This window comes from Trichosurus vulpecula, chromosome 2 (genome assembly GCF_011100635.1).
Source record: "Trichosurus vulpecula isolate mTriVul1 chromosome 2, mTriVul1.pri, whole genome shotgun sequence".
Taxonomy (NCBI): Eukaryota; Metazoa; Chordata; class Mammalia; order Diprotodontia; family Phalangeridae; genus Trichosurus; species Trichosurus vulpecula.
The window spans coordinates 368,078,043-368,092,240 of record NC_050574.1 but is presented as its reverse complement, the minus strand read 5'-3'; the positions used below and the strand labels follow the sequence as shown (position 1 = coordinate 368,092,240).

General features: G+C 38.9%; 1 protein-coding gene across 3 annotated transcripts in view; it reads right to left on the bottom strand.

Moving 5' to 3' along the window:
* The window catches only part of ITSN1 (intersectin 1), a 279,862-nt gene that overhangs the window by 99,723 nt on the left and 165,941 nt on the right, over nucleotides 1-14,198 (bottom strand). For all 3 annotated transcript variants that reach the window (XM_036744721.1, XM_036744719.1, XM_036744720.1), the window contains 4 exons: nucleotides 9,781-10,028; nucleotides 7,752-7,911; nucleotides 2,654-2,859; nucleotides 1,326-1,408 (listed from right to left, as the gene is read on the bottom strand). In XM_036744721.1, the coding sequence (XP_036600616.1) occupies nucleotides 1,326-1,408; nucleotides 2,654-2,859; nucleotides 7,752-7,911; nucleotides 9,781-10,028 (697 nt within the window). The remainder of the gene's footprint in view (nucleotides 1-1,325; nucleotides 1,409-2,653; nucleotides 2,860-7,751; nucleotides 7,912-9,780; nucleotides 10,029-14,198) is intronic.

The following is a 14,198-nucleotide window of genomic DNA, read 5'->3' as shown; positions in this document are numbered from 1 at the left end:
TAAGGGGACAAGGACAGAGGTAGGCTGTACTTTCTGGCTGCTCTATACTACATCACTTTAAATGAAACTTAAGATTCTATTAGCTTTTTAGCTTTTAGTTACCATATCATAATGTAGAGTTATATTGCTTTCAATCCACTAGAATTCCTAGATCTTTTTTCATTTGAACTACTATCTTGCCATCCCTTCTACCACGTTTGTATTTGTGAAGCTGATTTTTTTTAACCCAAGTGCAAGAACTTGCATTTATTTCTACTAAATTCACTTTATTATATTTAGCCTGATGTTCCAGCCTGTCCAGATATTTTTGAATCTCAACTGTCATCAAATGTGTTAGCTACCCAGCTTTGTGTCTGGCACATAGCTGTCACTTAATAGATACCTGCAAATTGATTAACCTTCCTATTCAATAAGCAGAAAATTTATGCCATTATCCAAGCCATGGATTAAAAATGTTAAAAAGTACGGGAGCAAATACATAAACCTTAGACTCTTCACTAAATACGTTTTTCCATGTTGATATTGTCATTAATGACCACTCTTTGGGTGCAGTCATTCAACCAGTCAATAATCAACTTACACTTTTGTCTAGGCTTCATTTCTCCATCTTATCCACAAGGAGAGCTTATGTGACTTTTTCAAATATTTTTAGATTTTGATAATATGAGCCAATGAAACCTGGTTTGAAAGGTTAATTCCAGCCCCCTGGCTTAATTGATCAAGAGACCTTTCAATTGTCCCAGGAACTTTTTCATATTGTGGCATACCCAAAATTAAGTTTCCTGGCTCCCTGCCCCTCGTTCCTCATTAGACAATTCATAAAATATCTTTAATTCACTGGCCTAGGCCTGACTCACTGCTGACAGAATAGTCTCCTATTAGTGCTGTGTTAGCTCTTAGTTTAGAAACTCTGTATAAGTTTAAGCCCTGAGTAACTCTTGAGCCTTTGATCAGAGTGGGCATCCTGCTGCATGTCTGAGCCACCAGCTGTATGTTTCCTATGAAACTAGGGGCAACGGAGGTCCTATCTCTTTGCTCTTTCCCTTTGGCGTCTGTTCTCCCATAAATGCCATTCTCACTTGGGAGTGAGGAACAGCTCCGCTGTTTTGCACTGCAGATGAATGCTATATCTAGGACTGTGCTTAATTTCTCCAGAAACTACTACAATTTTCTCTAAAAGGCTAATTTTCTATTTTGCCATAACATTTAACACATTATGGATAAACTAATCTAATGATTTTAATATCTGAATGCTTTCATAGCATGTTTATTGGTACTATTATATTACCTTATCAACATTTAGAAAATAATATCCAATTTCTTACCTTCTCCTGGTATTGAAAGTTTAGCTGCTGGTGACGCTACTCTCTTGAGAACAGCGGGACTTTCTGAAGAACTTGAATCCATACTTAAGAAGAGAAAAATATAGAGATACTTTAATTTCCACTGTAGCAAAGGCATGCATACAAATGAAACCTTTAAATATATACCACTTAAAACTTGGAAATACATAGATTGAAATGAAAGTCAAATTTAACTGCAATAAGTAACACATAAGAGAAACAGCATGACATACTTAACTGGAGAGTGAGCTGGCCCCAGAGTAAGAATGACCTGGGTTCAAATCCTATCTTTGATGCATAATGATGCTGTGACCCTGGCCTAGTCACTTAACTTTTCAGTGTCTCAGGCAACTCTCTAAGACTGGAAGTTGAAGAAGAGTTGCTGAGCTGTACTGGTAGAGGGAGTTTTCTAACTGGGGAAGCTCTTAACCCTGATGAAGCCATCCTACTGGATAACCTCCCCATCTCCACCCCCCGTCCCATATGATGTGTACATGTGCAATGATTAGCTCCCATTTTAGTTTTTAACAATATATTACTTTGGACATTTGGATATCTTTAGTATGTTCACCATAATAGTCTAATGTACTTTGAAATTTGAAAAAATTAATTTCATAAATTCACTTTTTAAAATTTTCAGTATGTTAAAACTAGTTTATATCTAAAAAACTCAATGAATACTGGCTTTTTCTGACCATAACAGCTTTATCTTAATTTGAACTAAATAAAGGCCTTGTTTGGATTCTGTGTTAACACAAATATTCCATAGAGAGGGAAAAAATACTCACACAACTGTAATCTACCAAAATAAAAGTTAATTATCATGATCAATGGAATTATTTTTGCATACTCTATACTACGCATTCTACAAAGAAGGATGAACAAACATGGTCACATCTTGCTCCCATGCCTTGAAGTAGATTTTCCCCATTTTAAATTCCAGAGAAATAAGGTTTTCAAAATGCTAAGACAAAGGAAATAGCCATCAAATTTTAGGAACATTTTATTGCCCCTCAAAATAGTCCAAAAGGGTGTTAGGGGCCATACCATCATAGACTATGAAGCAGAAAGGGACCTTAAAGATGACTGCGTCCAACCTCTCTCATTTTACAGATACAACAAAGTGAAGCCAAGAGAGATTAAGTGATTTGCTCAAGATGAAGCATCTAGTAAACATCAGAGCTATAAAGGAGAACCTAGAGTCCTTTAGAGTCCAAACCCCATGATCTTCTGTTTCACCATGGTTCCTTTCTTTTCAAAGTACAACTTTTTTTTTTCTTCTGATAAAAGCAGATAAATATCACAAATACCTTGTTGATTTTCTTATGGGTCCTGAAATGAGCTTCACATAAGACTTGGGGAACCAACCCTTTTGACCTTGAACTTCTCCAAACCACCACATATCTTGCTGTTCCAGGACTGTGATGACATCATTTTTGTTGAAATTTAAATGGTTGTCCTTTTTGGCCCTCCACGGGTACAAAGCTTGTGCTTGTAGCCCCTCTACCTTTTCACCCTTATATGGAACAATATAAAGGGGTCTTTGGTTACATAGTAGTTTGTTACCAAAAAAAAAAAAAAAAAAAGGTAAAAAGAGAGCGAGAGAAATATATGACAAACACTTTTAATCAGGATCACAGATAATAATACACACACATACATAGTTTAGTTGAGATAGTGATGGTCAGAAACTAAGTATGGGGAAGTCTTGACAACTTTTTTTTCATTTTCTGAGAAATTGTGCTCTCAGTGTTCCTTTATATGGGGATTTTATAAAGATATCATGAAAAACAGTGACCAGATTTCCTTTCTGCTGCCTACAAATATGCCCATTACCTCCATCATAAACCTTCCTTTAACCCAACCATTTCCTGCAACTATCATACCATATGTCTCCTCCCTTTCTCAAATCCCAAGAAAAGGCCATCAACTTCCCCTCTTCTCACTCAATCCCTCATTCTGGATTTCAACTTCATCCCTTAACTGAAACTGTTCCCTCCAAAGTTATCAATCATCTCTGAACTGCCAAGTCCAATGGCCTTTTCTCAGCCTTCACCCTTTTTGATCTCTCTACAGCATTTGACCCTTTTGACCACTATCTCTTTTTGAATACTTTCTCCTCTCTGGATTTTGATGGCATTGCTCTCTTAGTTCTCGTACCAGTCTGCATACTCCTTCTTTGTCCCCTTTGCTGGCTCATCATCCATATCATGGTCCCAAGACTTTGTCCTGAGCCCTCTTTCCTTCTTTCTTTATATTCTTTAATTTGGTAACATTTTCAGCTCTATCCAGATGACTTCCAGGTCTACATAAGCAGCCCTTGTCTCTCTTCTGAGCCTCAATCCCACATCACAACTACCTCTTGGACATTCTGAATTAATGATTCATGGGCAGTACAAATCCATGATGTCCAAAAGAGAACTCATTGTCTTTTCCCTCAAATCTACCTTCTTCCATACTTCCCGATGTCTGTTCAAAGGTTCTACCATCCTTCTAGTCACCCAGGTTTTGAACCTTTCTTATTGTTGACTCTTCACTTTTTGCCTCACCACACTTAACCAATCAGTCACCAAGTCTTACCTACTGTACTTCCACGAGAGCGCTTATATCAATCCCCCTCTCTCCAGTCAAACAGCTACTACCCTAACACAGGTATCCTCTCTCACCTAGAATGCTGCAATACAGAAGGGTGCCTATTAGTGTTAACAATGAAACCCCCTGAAATGACTGACTGCACTATTTGAATTTGTACTGAATGTCTCCATCGAGCTGGAAACAATGACTGTATGCAATGATGCAAATAAGAACACATATGACCACTTCAGGGGATTCACTTTTCAAACTAAAGGGAGCCAGCTGAAATCTTCTCATTAGTTTCCTTGTCTCAAGTGTCTCTCCTTTCCAATGTATCTTCCCCTCAGCTGCCAAAGTGATTTTCACACCTCTCCCTAACTCAATGATTTTCAGTTGCCTTGAGAATCAAGTACAAACTCCCAAGTTGGCATTTTAAAGCCTTCACAACCTGACTCCCACCCACATTTCCAGGCTCATTAGAAATTATTCCTTTTCATGTGCCATATGGTCTAGCCTGACTGGACTTCTTGCTTTTCCTCAAACCCAACCCTCCATCTCATATCTCCCTGCCCAGGACACATTCCCTTCTTCTACTCTGCCTTACTTAGAATCTCTAGTCTCTTTCAAAGCTCAGATCAAGTATCACCTTCCACATTAAGCCTTACCTGACACCCTCAAATGCTAGTGCCTTCCTCATCCTTTCCACCCACAATTACTTTGTATTCATTTTGTATATATGTATGGAGGCTCTTTGACGGCAGTGTTTTATCCTTGTTTTTGGACCCCTTACACCTAGGAGTGCCTGGCACTTAGGAAGTGTTTAATAAATGCTTGTGTATTGAATGATGAAAGAAATAAGAGGTGCTTATTATGTTGATTATTGCACAAAACCACCAAAATGTTTCAATGTATCCGGGGAAAATTAAAGATATCTTCAAAGGAGGGAAGCAAATGATAATCCAGAATGGCGAAAGATACAAAAATCATTTATATTTGCCTTTGGAAAATGTTCTTGCACTTGTATGCAAACAGGGGTGAGACAGTTCATGAATTCACAACATATTAAATAAAAATTATGAAACTCATGTTAACTTCAGTCTCAACACAGATCACTCATAAAGCCTGATAGTGCCTGGACCTCCTCAACTTACCTTCATTGGACTTTAGTCACACTGGAGTGGGCATACCTTGGCCCTTTCGAGGTAAAATTGTTTCAAATCCCAGAGGGTGAATTGTGAACTTCTCCTTTCTGACCACAACTTCCTTACCTTCCACTTCTCTTCATCATTCTTGTTCAGCTGCTTCTCTAGCTTCTTCACAATCTATTATTCGTCCTCCTCCCCCCACTCCAACTTACCCCTCCCGCCTCCTAAAGTTTATTTGTTTATTATCTTTTGCTTCGTTATGAGAGCCAAGCTAGGTTATTAACGGTTTCAGCCAAGCTGACCTTTCTGTCCATTATACCTGACACAGTGTGCAAAGAAAGCAAATGCACACAGTTCCTACTAGACTGTTCTTAATCTCTTTCAGGGAAGGGTTCTTAACTTGAGGTCCATGAATACATTTTAGGAGGCTGATGGGGAAAAAAAAATCCACCTTTACTTTCACTCACCTCTAATAAATTTAGCACTTACTTCAATCATGAATGTAAGGAACAAACATTATGCTGAGGAGCCCACAGGTTTTACTAGACTGCCAAAAAAAGTATAAGAACCCCACCTTTAAGGAGAAGCAGGAGGAACTCTCTCACAGTGCCTACACATCTTGCGTAGTGCTTAAGAAATGTACATTGAGCTGAAATTTTGTTAGCAGACTACCAACATCTTGTTTAGCCATTTCTTGGAATTTGCTCTATTAAGTAAGATCTATTATCCCTTCAATCTCTTACATCCTCAATCTCTTACTCCACTGTTTCCTTCCCCTCTGCCTACAGGCACATTTAGTTCTCTATTCTTATAAAAACAGAAAATAGCAACCCTCCAAAAACCTCCCTTGACCTTTCTACCGCCTTGAAGCTACCACTTCTGCCTTGCTTCCTTTCATCAACTAAACTTCTAGAAAAACTACCCTATATTTGCTGATTGTCTTTACTTCCTCACCACTCACTCACTCTAAATCTCTTATAATTTGGGTTCTGAATCCACCACCACTTAAATTAAATCTCTCTTCTCAAAAGCCGCCAATGACTCCATAATTACGAAATCCCATTTTTTTTTTCCACTCAGTTTTCCTTCTTAAACTTTGTAGCAAGTGACTGTAGTCTATTCATTCCTTCCTAAAAGTCATCATGTGGCTCCTATGGCATTGTAATAGCGAATTTCTCCTCTGGCACCTACCTCACATGGTGGTTATGAGGATCAAATGAGCTAACAAATGTAAAACATTTTGTAAAGTTTAAAACATTATATGAACGCTACTGCCACCACCACCACCATCATCACCACCATCATCACATATCCTACACCCAAAGCCAGGACAAAGTGTTTGCAAATCCTCCAAGAGTCTTGAAAAATCACACCCCTCGGCACTTTGACCACCATGCTTCCTGTTACTCTCTACCCAAGAGCCTTCACTCTTGACACATGGCAACTCGACATCATAGAATTTCCATATGCAAGAAAGGACAAAATTTTCTGGCATAAAATCCCATTCTAATAGTAATAATAAATAACAAGAGCTCAAACTCATATAGCAATTTAAGGTTTGCAAAGCACCTCATAAGCGTTATTTTATTTGATCCTCACAACAATCCTGTTTAGTATTATTATGTACTATTATTATCCCCATGTTATAGATAAGAAAGAATGAAGCTTGAGAGAAGTTAAGTGACTTGCCCAGGATCACACAGCTAGTATAGTTAATTTTCATTTTTTAAAAACTTATAAAAACATTAAACTGTATTCCTTATTGTTCTCATATGCCACATCTAGATGGCCTGCCAACTTAGCTTACCCTTAGTCCTAACTCAGCTTATTATATCGCCAAATCGGGTGATGGAGTACTTGTGCTTTTTTTTTTTTTACCTTTATAACTTAATTCCATGATGCCAGGAAGATGTTGCTTCCCCATCCCTTACTCAGAGCTATGATTAAGTCATTCCTTCAAGGAACAGCTCAAATTCTACCTCCTTTGAAGAAGTATTCCTTGATCATCCCAGCTAAAGTAATGTCTTCCTGCTCTAGACTCTTCTGATATTTGATTTATGCCTCTCTTATGATACTTGTTACTTATGTCTTAGATTCCAATTAATTACATAGATCTCACTTCCTCTCCCATCTGTAAGCTCTTTGAAGGCAGCTGGTATATCTTATTGACCTTTTTAAATTCTCCACCCTGCATACCATGTTGCCTTGTGCACAGCAGCCACTGAACACGTATATATTGAACAGTCACCATGTAGAAGTTTGACCTTCCAGCCTTCTCCTTTCTGCTTTCATATTCCCCACTATATGCTGTGAACTACATCACCCTCCCACAGGGTGCAAAGAATTAGTCCTAAGAAGAGCTGAGCCCTCTTTTCAAATTTGCCGGTTCATCTCTTTTCCAGACAGGATATTAGCCTTTTCTGCAAACTTAGAATTTGTCCTATGTTGAAAAGTATATAGACAACCAGGACTACATTCTTTCATGTAGCAGAAGCTTCAGATGAAGAGCTACTGACACACAAACAAAATGTAGCCTCCACCATATACGTTTCTTAAATTCCTAGTTGGGATCATCTGTACTGTATCCTGAGTTACATATTAGGCAGGTTCATTTCCGGTCAGTAACACCAATACGTACTTCGCATTTTACAGAATGTGGTCATCTACACCCAGGCATATTGCTATTTACCTGGCCCAAAACAGGAGATGGTGATGAGCCAGTAACAGTAGCTGGGGTAAAGGCTGATCTTTGCCTTAACTGCCCTGCACTGGGAACAGTGAGCGAAGGCTGGGTTGCCCATGCATCCCAATTATCTGTTTCTGGTTTCTCATTAGTGTTTGTTGGCCACCTGGAAAAGAAAAGAAATACTAGTCTAAACACTTAATACATGCTAATAGATCATCTTTCCATAACGGGCCTCAGATTACTTGGTCACATTAGCTGAAGCCAGGTATGGATAAGCAAATCACTTTGAGAACCAGAGGGGCCTGCCGTCCCCCTGCACCATGCACTGGTCCAACTTAGCACCACTGCATGCTGGTATTGGAAGGCAGGCAAATACTGCTTTATGGACTCCTGAAGTTACTGTGGTCACAGAATGTGTTATTCATCTGTATGGGGAATCTGATGGGAACTATAGCAAAACCAAACCCACAGGACAGCAAGCAACTTTATATAATAGAGTGCATTTGTTTTGCTTTTATTTTGTCTTCTGGGCTAATTAAGGCTTTAGTTAATTAAGCCAAAAATATTGACTAAATAAAAATTATTGTAGGAAAGAAAAGCTAAAGCCAAAAATATATCATCATGTATGTGTATGTACATATATGTATATACGTATGTCTGTATATAGTGTGTAATGGATGAGTTTCCTTCAACACTATAAGGACTACTATATGAAAAAAAATTGCTATGTAAAACTTGTTTCTTCTTGCCCTGACATTCCAATTCCTGTCCTTTACATTGTTTACCTCTCTTCCTTATAATTTTTACCTATTGTCTAATACACAGGTGGGGAACCTGAAGCTTCTAGGCCACATGTGGCCCTCTAAGTCCTCAAGTGTGCCCTTTGACTGAATCCAAACTTCACAGGGCCACATTTGTGGGCCATTTGTTCTGTGAAGTTTAGATTCAAAGCACCACACTCGAGGACCATTTCTCCTGTGAAGTTTCGATTCAAAGGGCCACACTCGAGGACCATTTGTTCTGTGACATTTGGATTTAGTCAAAGAGATGCACTTGAGAACCTAGAGAGCCACATGTGGCCTCGAGGCTGCAGGCCCCCCACTCCTGCATCTGGTCTTCTCTATTGATTTCCTTGCTTTCTTTTATTTTTTTTAAGCTTGCACATTCCAAAATAATATAACTCTAAACAAGGAATTCTTGGTAACTGACACCTTTTCATTATGAACCTTAGGTCACCTGGTCATAGAAACTGAATCACCTCATTAATGATTTTTTCACCCAAGTAGTATTTTTAAACCAATCTAAAAATTTGAATTGTGGGACTGTAACAAGGGCTCACGATTTTATAAAATGGACCATTACAAAATGAAACCACTGTCTAAATGCTATGCTTGAAGGCCAATTCTTCACAATCAAGAACTGAGAATTAGCATAATTTGATAGCACCCGTTATTTCATTCCACTGTACACTCGAACAGAACCAAGGAAGGCATAGAGGAACTGAGAGGAAACAGCTTTGTATCTTCTTCCAACCACAAGTGTGAATTTCATTTCTGCATCTATATCAGCAAATAGGGCTATTTAGATACAGGAAATGACTATGAAGAATTGCTGACTGGCTTCAATTTTAAAAGACATCATTAGGAAATATATGTATGTTTGTTCTAGCAAGAGCAAAGATATTAACCAGTGATTAAACAGATCGCTGATGCTTAACTTTCACTTACACAGAGGTGACTGAACTTTTGTTATAGAGATATAGACATGTCACCCACAATTTTCCTGCCCTTAAGGCCAGGGGCTATGTCATTTTTCATCTTTATTTTTCCAGGATCTAGCCTAGTGCTTTCACATAGCAGTCAATAAACGTTAGTAAATATTTGCTGAATTGAAAGCACCATAAGACATTGGGGATGAAGGCAACCTAGTGAGCTCTTTCTTTGACGGTATAAACAGGAAGGTATGAAGTGGTTGGAAAATCATGATACTTCATTAGGATCTCAACTATAATAAACAATAATACCACACGTACGTGGAGCTGAAGTCGGCCCAGTTGTTGGAGGTCGTAGAGGATTCTGAAGAGGTTGTTGCCACAGGGGTTGGGGTTTCATGTAAAGCAAGTTTAGGTGTGGGCATGGGTGTAGAGTCAGCTCCTGGTTTCAGAGGGGTGGGGATCTCATTCTCTGGGATTTTCTCTGCATAGTTTGCAGGAAACCATCCTGTCTTTCCTTTTAACTCCCCTCCAAGCCACCCAGGTTCTCCAGTTTGGCTTTCATCCACCTGTAAGAAAGCCATAGATAGAAAATAAATAGAGAAACACAAAAAAAGCAACAAAGTCCTTTGTGTCTCTTCCTTATTCCCCTCATCCCCCTCCTCCACAAAATCCAATAAATAGAGCAGAAGCCGCTTCATTATGCTCTGTTATAAGAGTTTGCCAAAATGCACTGAAAATATTTAACTTTGGAAAGAAGTGTAATAACTCAAAGGTTCTTCCATTAAAGTATTTTTTGGCCCACCACACTGTTTTCTAAAAAAGACAGAAATAGTATGGTGTTATGAAAAGGGTAGTACGATTTGGGTTCAAATACTGGCGGGGTGAATTTAGGCAAGTAACTAACCCTCTCTAGGTTTCAGTTTCTTCATCTGTAAAACTGGAAAAGGGGGAAGGGCTAAGTGACTTCTGAGTTCTCTTTTAACTCTAAATCTATAATCTTAAATCACAGAATTTGAATTCTAAGTATTATTCATTTTTGAAGTTGCTTCTGAAAATCTATTCCTAAGAAAGCTCCTAAGAATTCTCGAGATTAAAATACTTTCTCCTTCATTCTAATCATTAAAACATTATTACAGCCTAGATTTATACAATAAGAATTTTAATTCAGGGTACATTTTTTTTTGTAAAATATAAAAGAAAAATACTGTCTTGCTTAGCACAGGGAGAAGTTTGTTTAGAAATCACTATGGTCATACAGAAGGAAGGCTAATCACTTATTTTAGATATATAGATATTTTAGATACACTTTAGATATAAAACCCATAATAAGGAGGAAATGAGGAATGGTTTTATTACAACAACTCTGAATTTTACCAACACCTTAATTTTTTTTTTCTTAGAACAGCATCCACTGAAGCAGAGTAAAATATTAAGGCACAATTTTAATCTGATATTAAATCTGAAAACCTGATTTACTTTCTATTATTTAAGGCATCACAAAGGTCATTTACTACAATGGAGCAAGGTTAGACTTTTTAACATTTTAATTTTAGTGATATATGCTAGTCAATCAAAATTCTGTTTTTCCTCTTTCTTTTATGCTTCTAAAGTTAAGGCATTGGTAAAGGTCATAATTAGCACTGTTTTTTAACATGAACCCTGACTTTATAAATCACAAACATGCAAAAAGGATCAGGACAAGTTTGTTACACACTAATAAAGGGGAAAATAAAATGCTTTCCAAATTTAACAATCATGAGGGCAAATGTTATCTAGCACCCAAAAGCATGAAATTACTAAAACACACCAAACAATTATACTGCTCACCTTTAAAAAAAAACATAAAGAATTCTGCACATGATTTAAAAAATATTTCAGATATTTTCCCGAAATGTTCAGTAGCCTTATTTTTTTTCTTGTTTTAGTCTTTTAGAACCTTTCTCATAAAAGAGAAAAATCTTAGTTGCAACTTTTCAAAACAACAAGAAAAAGGAGCAAAACATTAAATTTCCAAACATATTTTTGCCTCCCCGAGTTTGCTCTGTCTTCTTCCACTGGCTCCCATTTAGCTATTGTTATCATCTCTCTGTTTTGTATTTTATCATGACTTCGTTACTTTACTCAATTTTAACTTCTTTCTAGCCTCAGACCGAACTGCTTCATCAATCACCCTTTCTCTTATGCACTTTAATTCTTTTCCTCACAACTGCATTTACCAAACTTTCCTTTGATCTCCCTGCTTCCTTAAACTACTGTCCTCTCCCCATCACCAAATTTCAGGAAAAAGTAATTGTACTCACTATCTCTATCCCCCCCCCCCCCCCCCCCCCCCCCCCCCCCCCCCCCCCCCCGCCATCCCCTGTAATTTATAGTTGGTTAATTCCCATCAACAAACATGTATTACACCTGCCTAGGCACAGGAATTACAAAGACAAAAACAACAGTGCGTTTACATTTACCATGAAGAGGTGCAACACAAACTAGACAAACAAGAATAATGCATGATAATTTGAGGAGGGAGTAACAATAAGGGGGCGGGGGGGGAGGAGAAGAGACACAAAAAGGTAGAATGTGAAAAGGTTTCTCTGAAGAGGTGGTTCGTAAGCTAAATCCTAAAGCAAAACAAGAATCCTGATAGAGATGAGGTTATTATATGGGGTTATATTACAGGGATTGGGACGGACTACAAATACAAAAGGAGAGGAGATGAAGTGTTAAGTTTGGGAACAACTCATCCAGGCTGGCTGAACAGTAGCATTCCTGAAGGGGAATAGTATGAAATTAAGCTGGAAAGGTTGCTAGGAGACAGATTTCAAAGGACTAAATACCAGATGAAGGAGTTTGTGGAGTTTGTATTTTTTCAGAAGTAATGAAGGTTTTCAACTAAGGGAGTAACATGGTCAGAGCAGTGCTTCAGGAAGATTATTTTGTCAGCTGGGTCAAAGATGAAATTGGAGAGGGGGTAGAACGAAAGCCAGTAAACAAATTAGGAGGGGAGCCATTATAATAACACAGGTGAGAGGTGATGAGAGCCTGAACTAGGTGGAGACTATTGATGGAAAAAAAAAAATAGAAGCAAGAGATATCCCAGAGGTGGAATTAGCACATTATGGTAACTGACTGGATTTGGGAGGGGAGGGAAAAGGAAGAAGCCTGAGTTTCCATAAAATAAGGAAGAGTGCTCCAAAAAAGCAGAGAAGAGTTTGGAGGAGTGGGTTCAGTGGAGAAGATAATGGTTCGGTTTTATACATGTTAAATTTGCGAAATCACCTAAGGTGGTTATGTTTGTCCTTCCTTCTGAAGAGGACCATGGCATCAGGGAGATGATGACATGACTTGCAACTGACTTTGATTTGAGTGAGGGAGAGCTGTGCGAAGTTACCAGCTTCACGTTCTCCTCTGGAGCCATCTGGATCCAGTGACCTGACATTCACCAGGAGGACTGGAGATTGCCCAGGATGCATTGGGAGACCTGGGCCCCTTCAAGCTAAGGACTTTTCAGGTTCTCACTTTGAGTGAGGTAACACTCAATAGGCCTCATCAAGAACTAAATCAACAGATGGCCCCTTTAATCAAAAACAAAAAAAAAAAAAACTGGGAGTGGAAGACCCTCAGGCGTTTAACATATTAACTCTGTGCTGGGAGAGCAGGGACCTACTGTCCAATGTAAGAGTTCCAGAGTGAGTTGGGTTTAAGGCTTGGTTTTTTGAGAAAGAAATTTAGCCAGTAAACCTGAAGTTAAGGAGGCAGCCTTCAGCCATCAAAATGTAACTTCCTTTGGGGCAGAGCACCCTCAGGTAAGAGGAGTGGAGGAGGAGGGAAGGGGAGGGGGGAGAGGAGGGCAGGGCTCTTTTGGACAGGAACTCTGGGGGTCTTCCCCACCCAGTTTAATTTTTTTTTTTTGAGTTTTGATTAAAGGGGCCATCCCTCCATTAACTTCTTAAAGAGGCCAATTCATTGAATGGGCATTACCTCACTCAGAGTGAGAACCTGAAAAGATATTAGCCTGAAAGGGCCTTTCCTAATGCATCCTGGGCCATCTCCAGTCATGCTGGTGAGTATCAGGTCACTGGATCCACATGGCTCTGGAGGAGAAAGTGAGGCTGGTGACCTTGCACAGCCCTCCCTCACTCAAATCAAAGTCAATTGCAAGTCATGTCATCATTTCCCTGATGTCATGGTCCTCTTTGAGAACAAAGGCCAAACACAACCTGTGAGGAGCCTCTCCTCTCCTCTCCATCATCTAAGAGAAAACGGCTAGAAGGCAATTGGTGACATAAAACTGGACTTTAGGAGACAGATCAGAGATTGACATAGAGACAAGGCAGTCATCTGTATATAGGTAATAACTGAACAGGTGATAGTGAGGGCAACGAGCAGAAGAATATATATAAAGGAGAAAGCCTAGAACTGAGAATAGCAAAGGGAACTAAGGTGAAGCATCAGGAGAACCAGGAAATAGTAGCGCTATGGAAGCCAAGGGAGGAGAATAAGGATGAAGAGAGTACAGTTAAAACTTCAAAAACTACAGAGAGGTCAAGAAGGATGAAAGCGGAGAAAAGGCTGGATTGGTAATACTAGGGAGAGTAGTTCAGTAATGAGGAAGCCAAAATGCAAGGAGTGGAAAGGTGAGGAGGCAGTGAAACCAAGGAGGTAGTGAGTTTGGCAGTACAATGGAGGCAGGAGCTTGAGGGGATGGCAGAATTAAATGAAAAATTTTAAAGAATGGGGTAGAT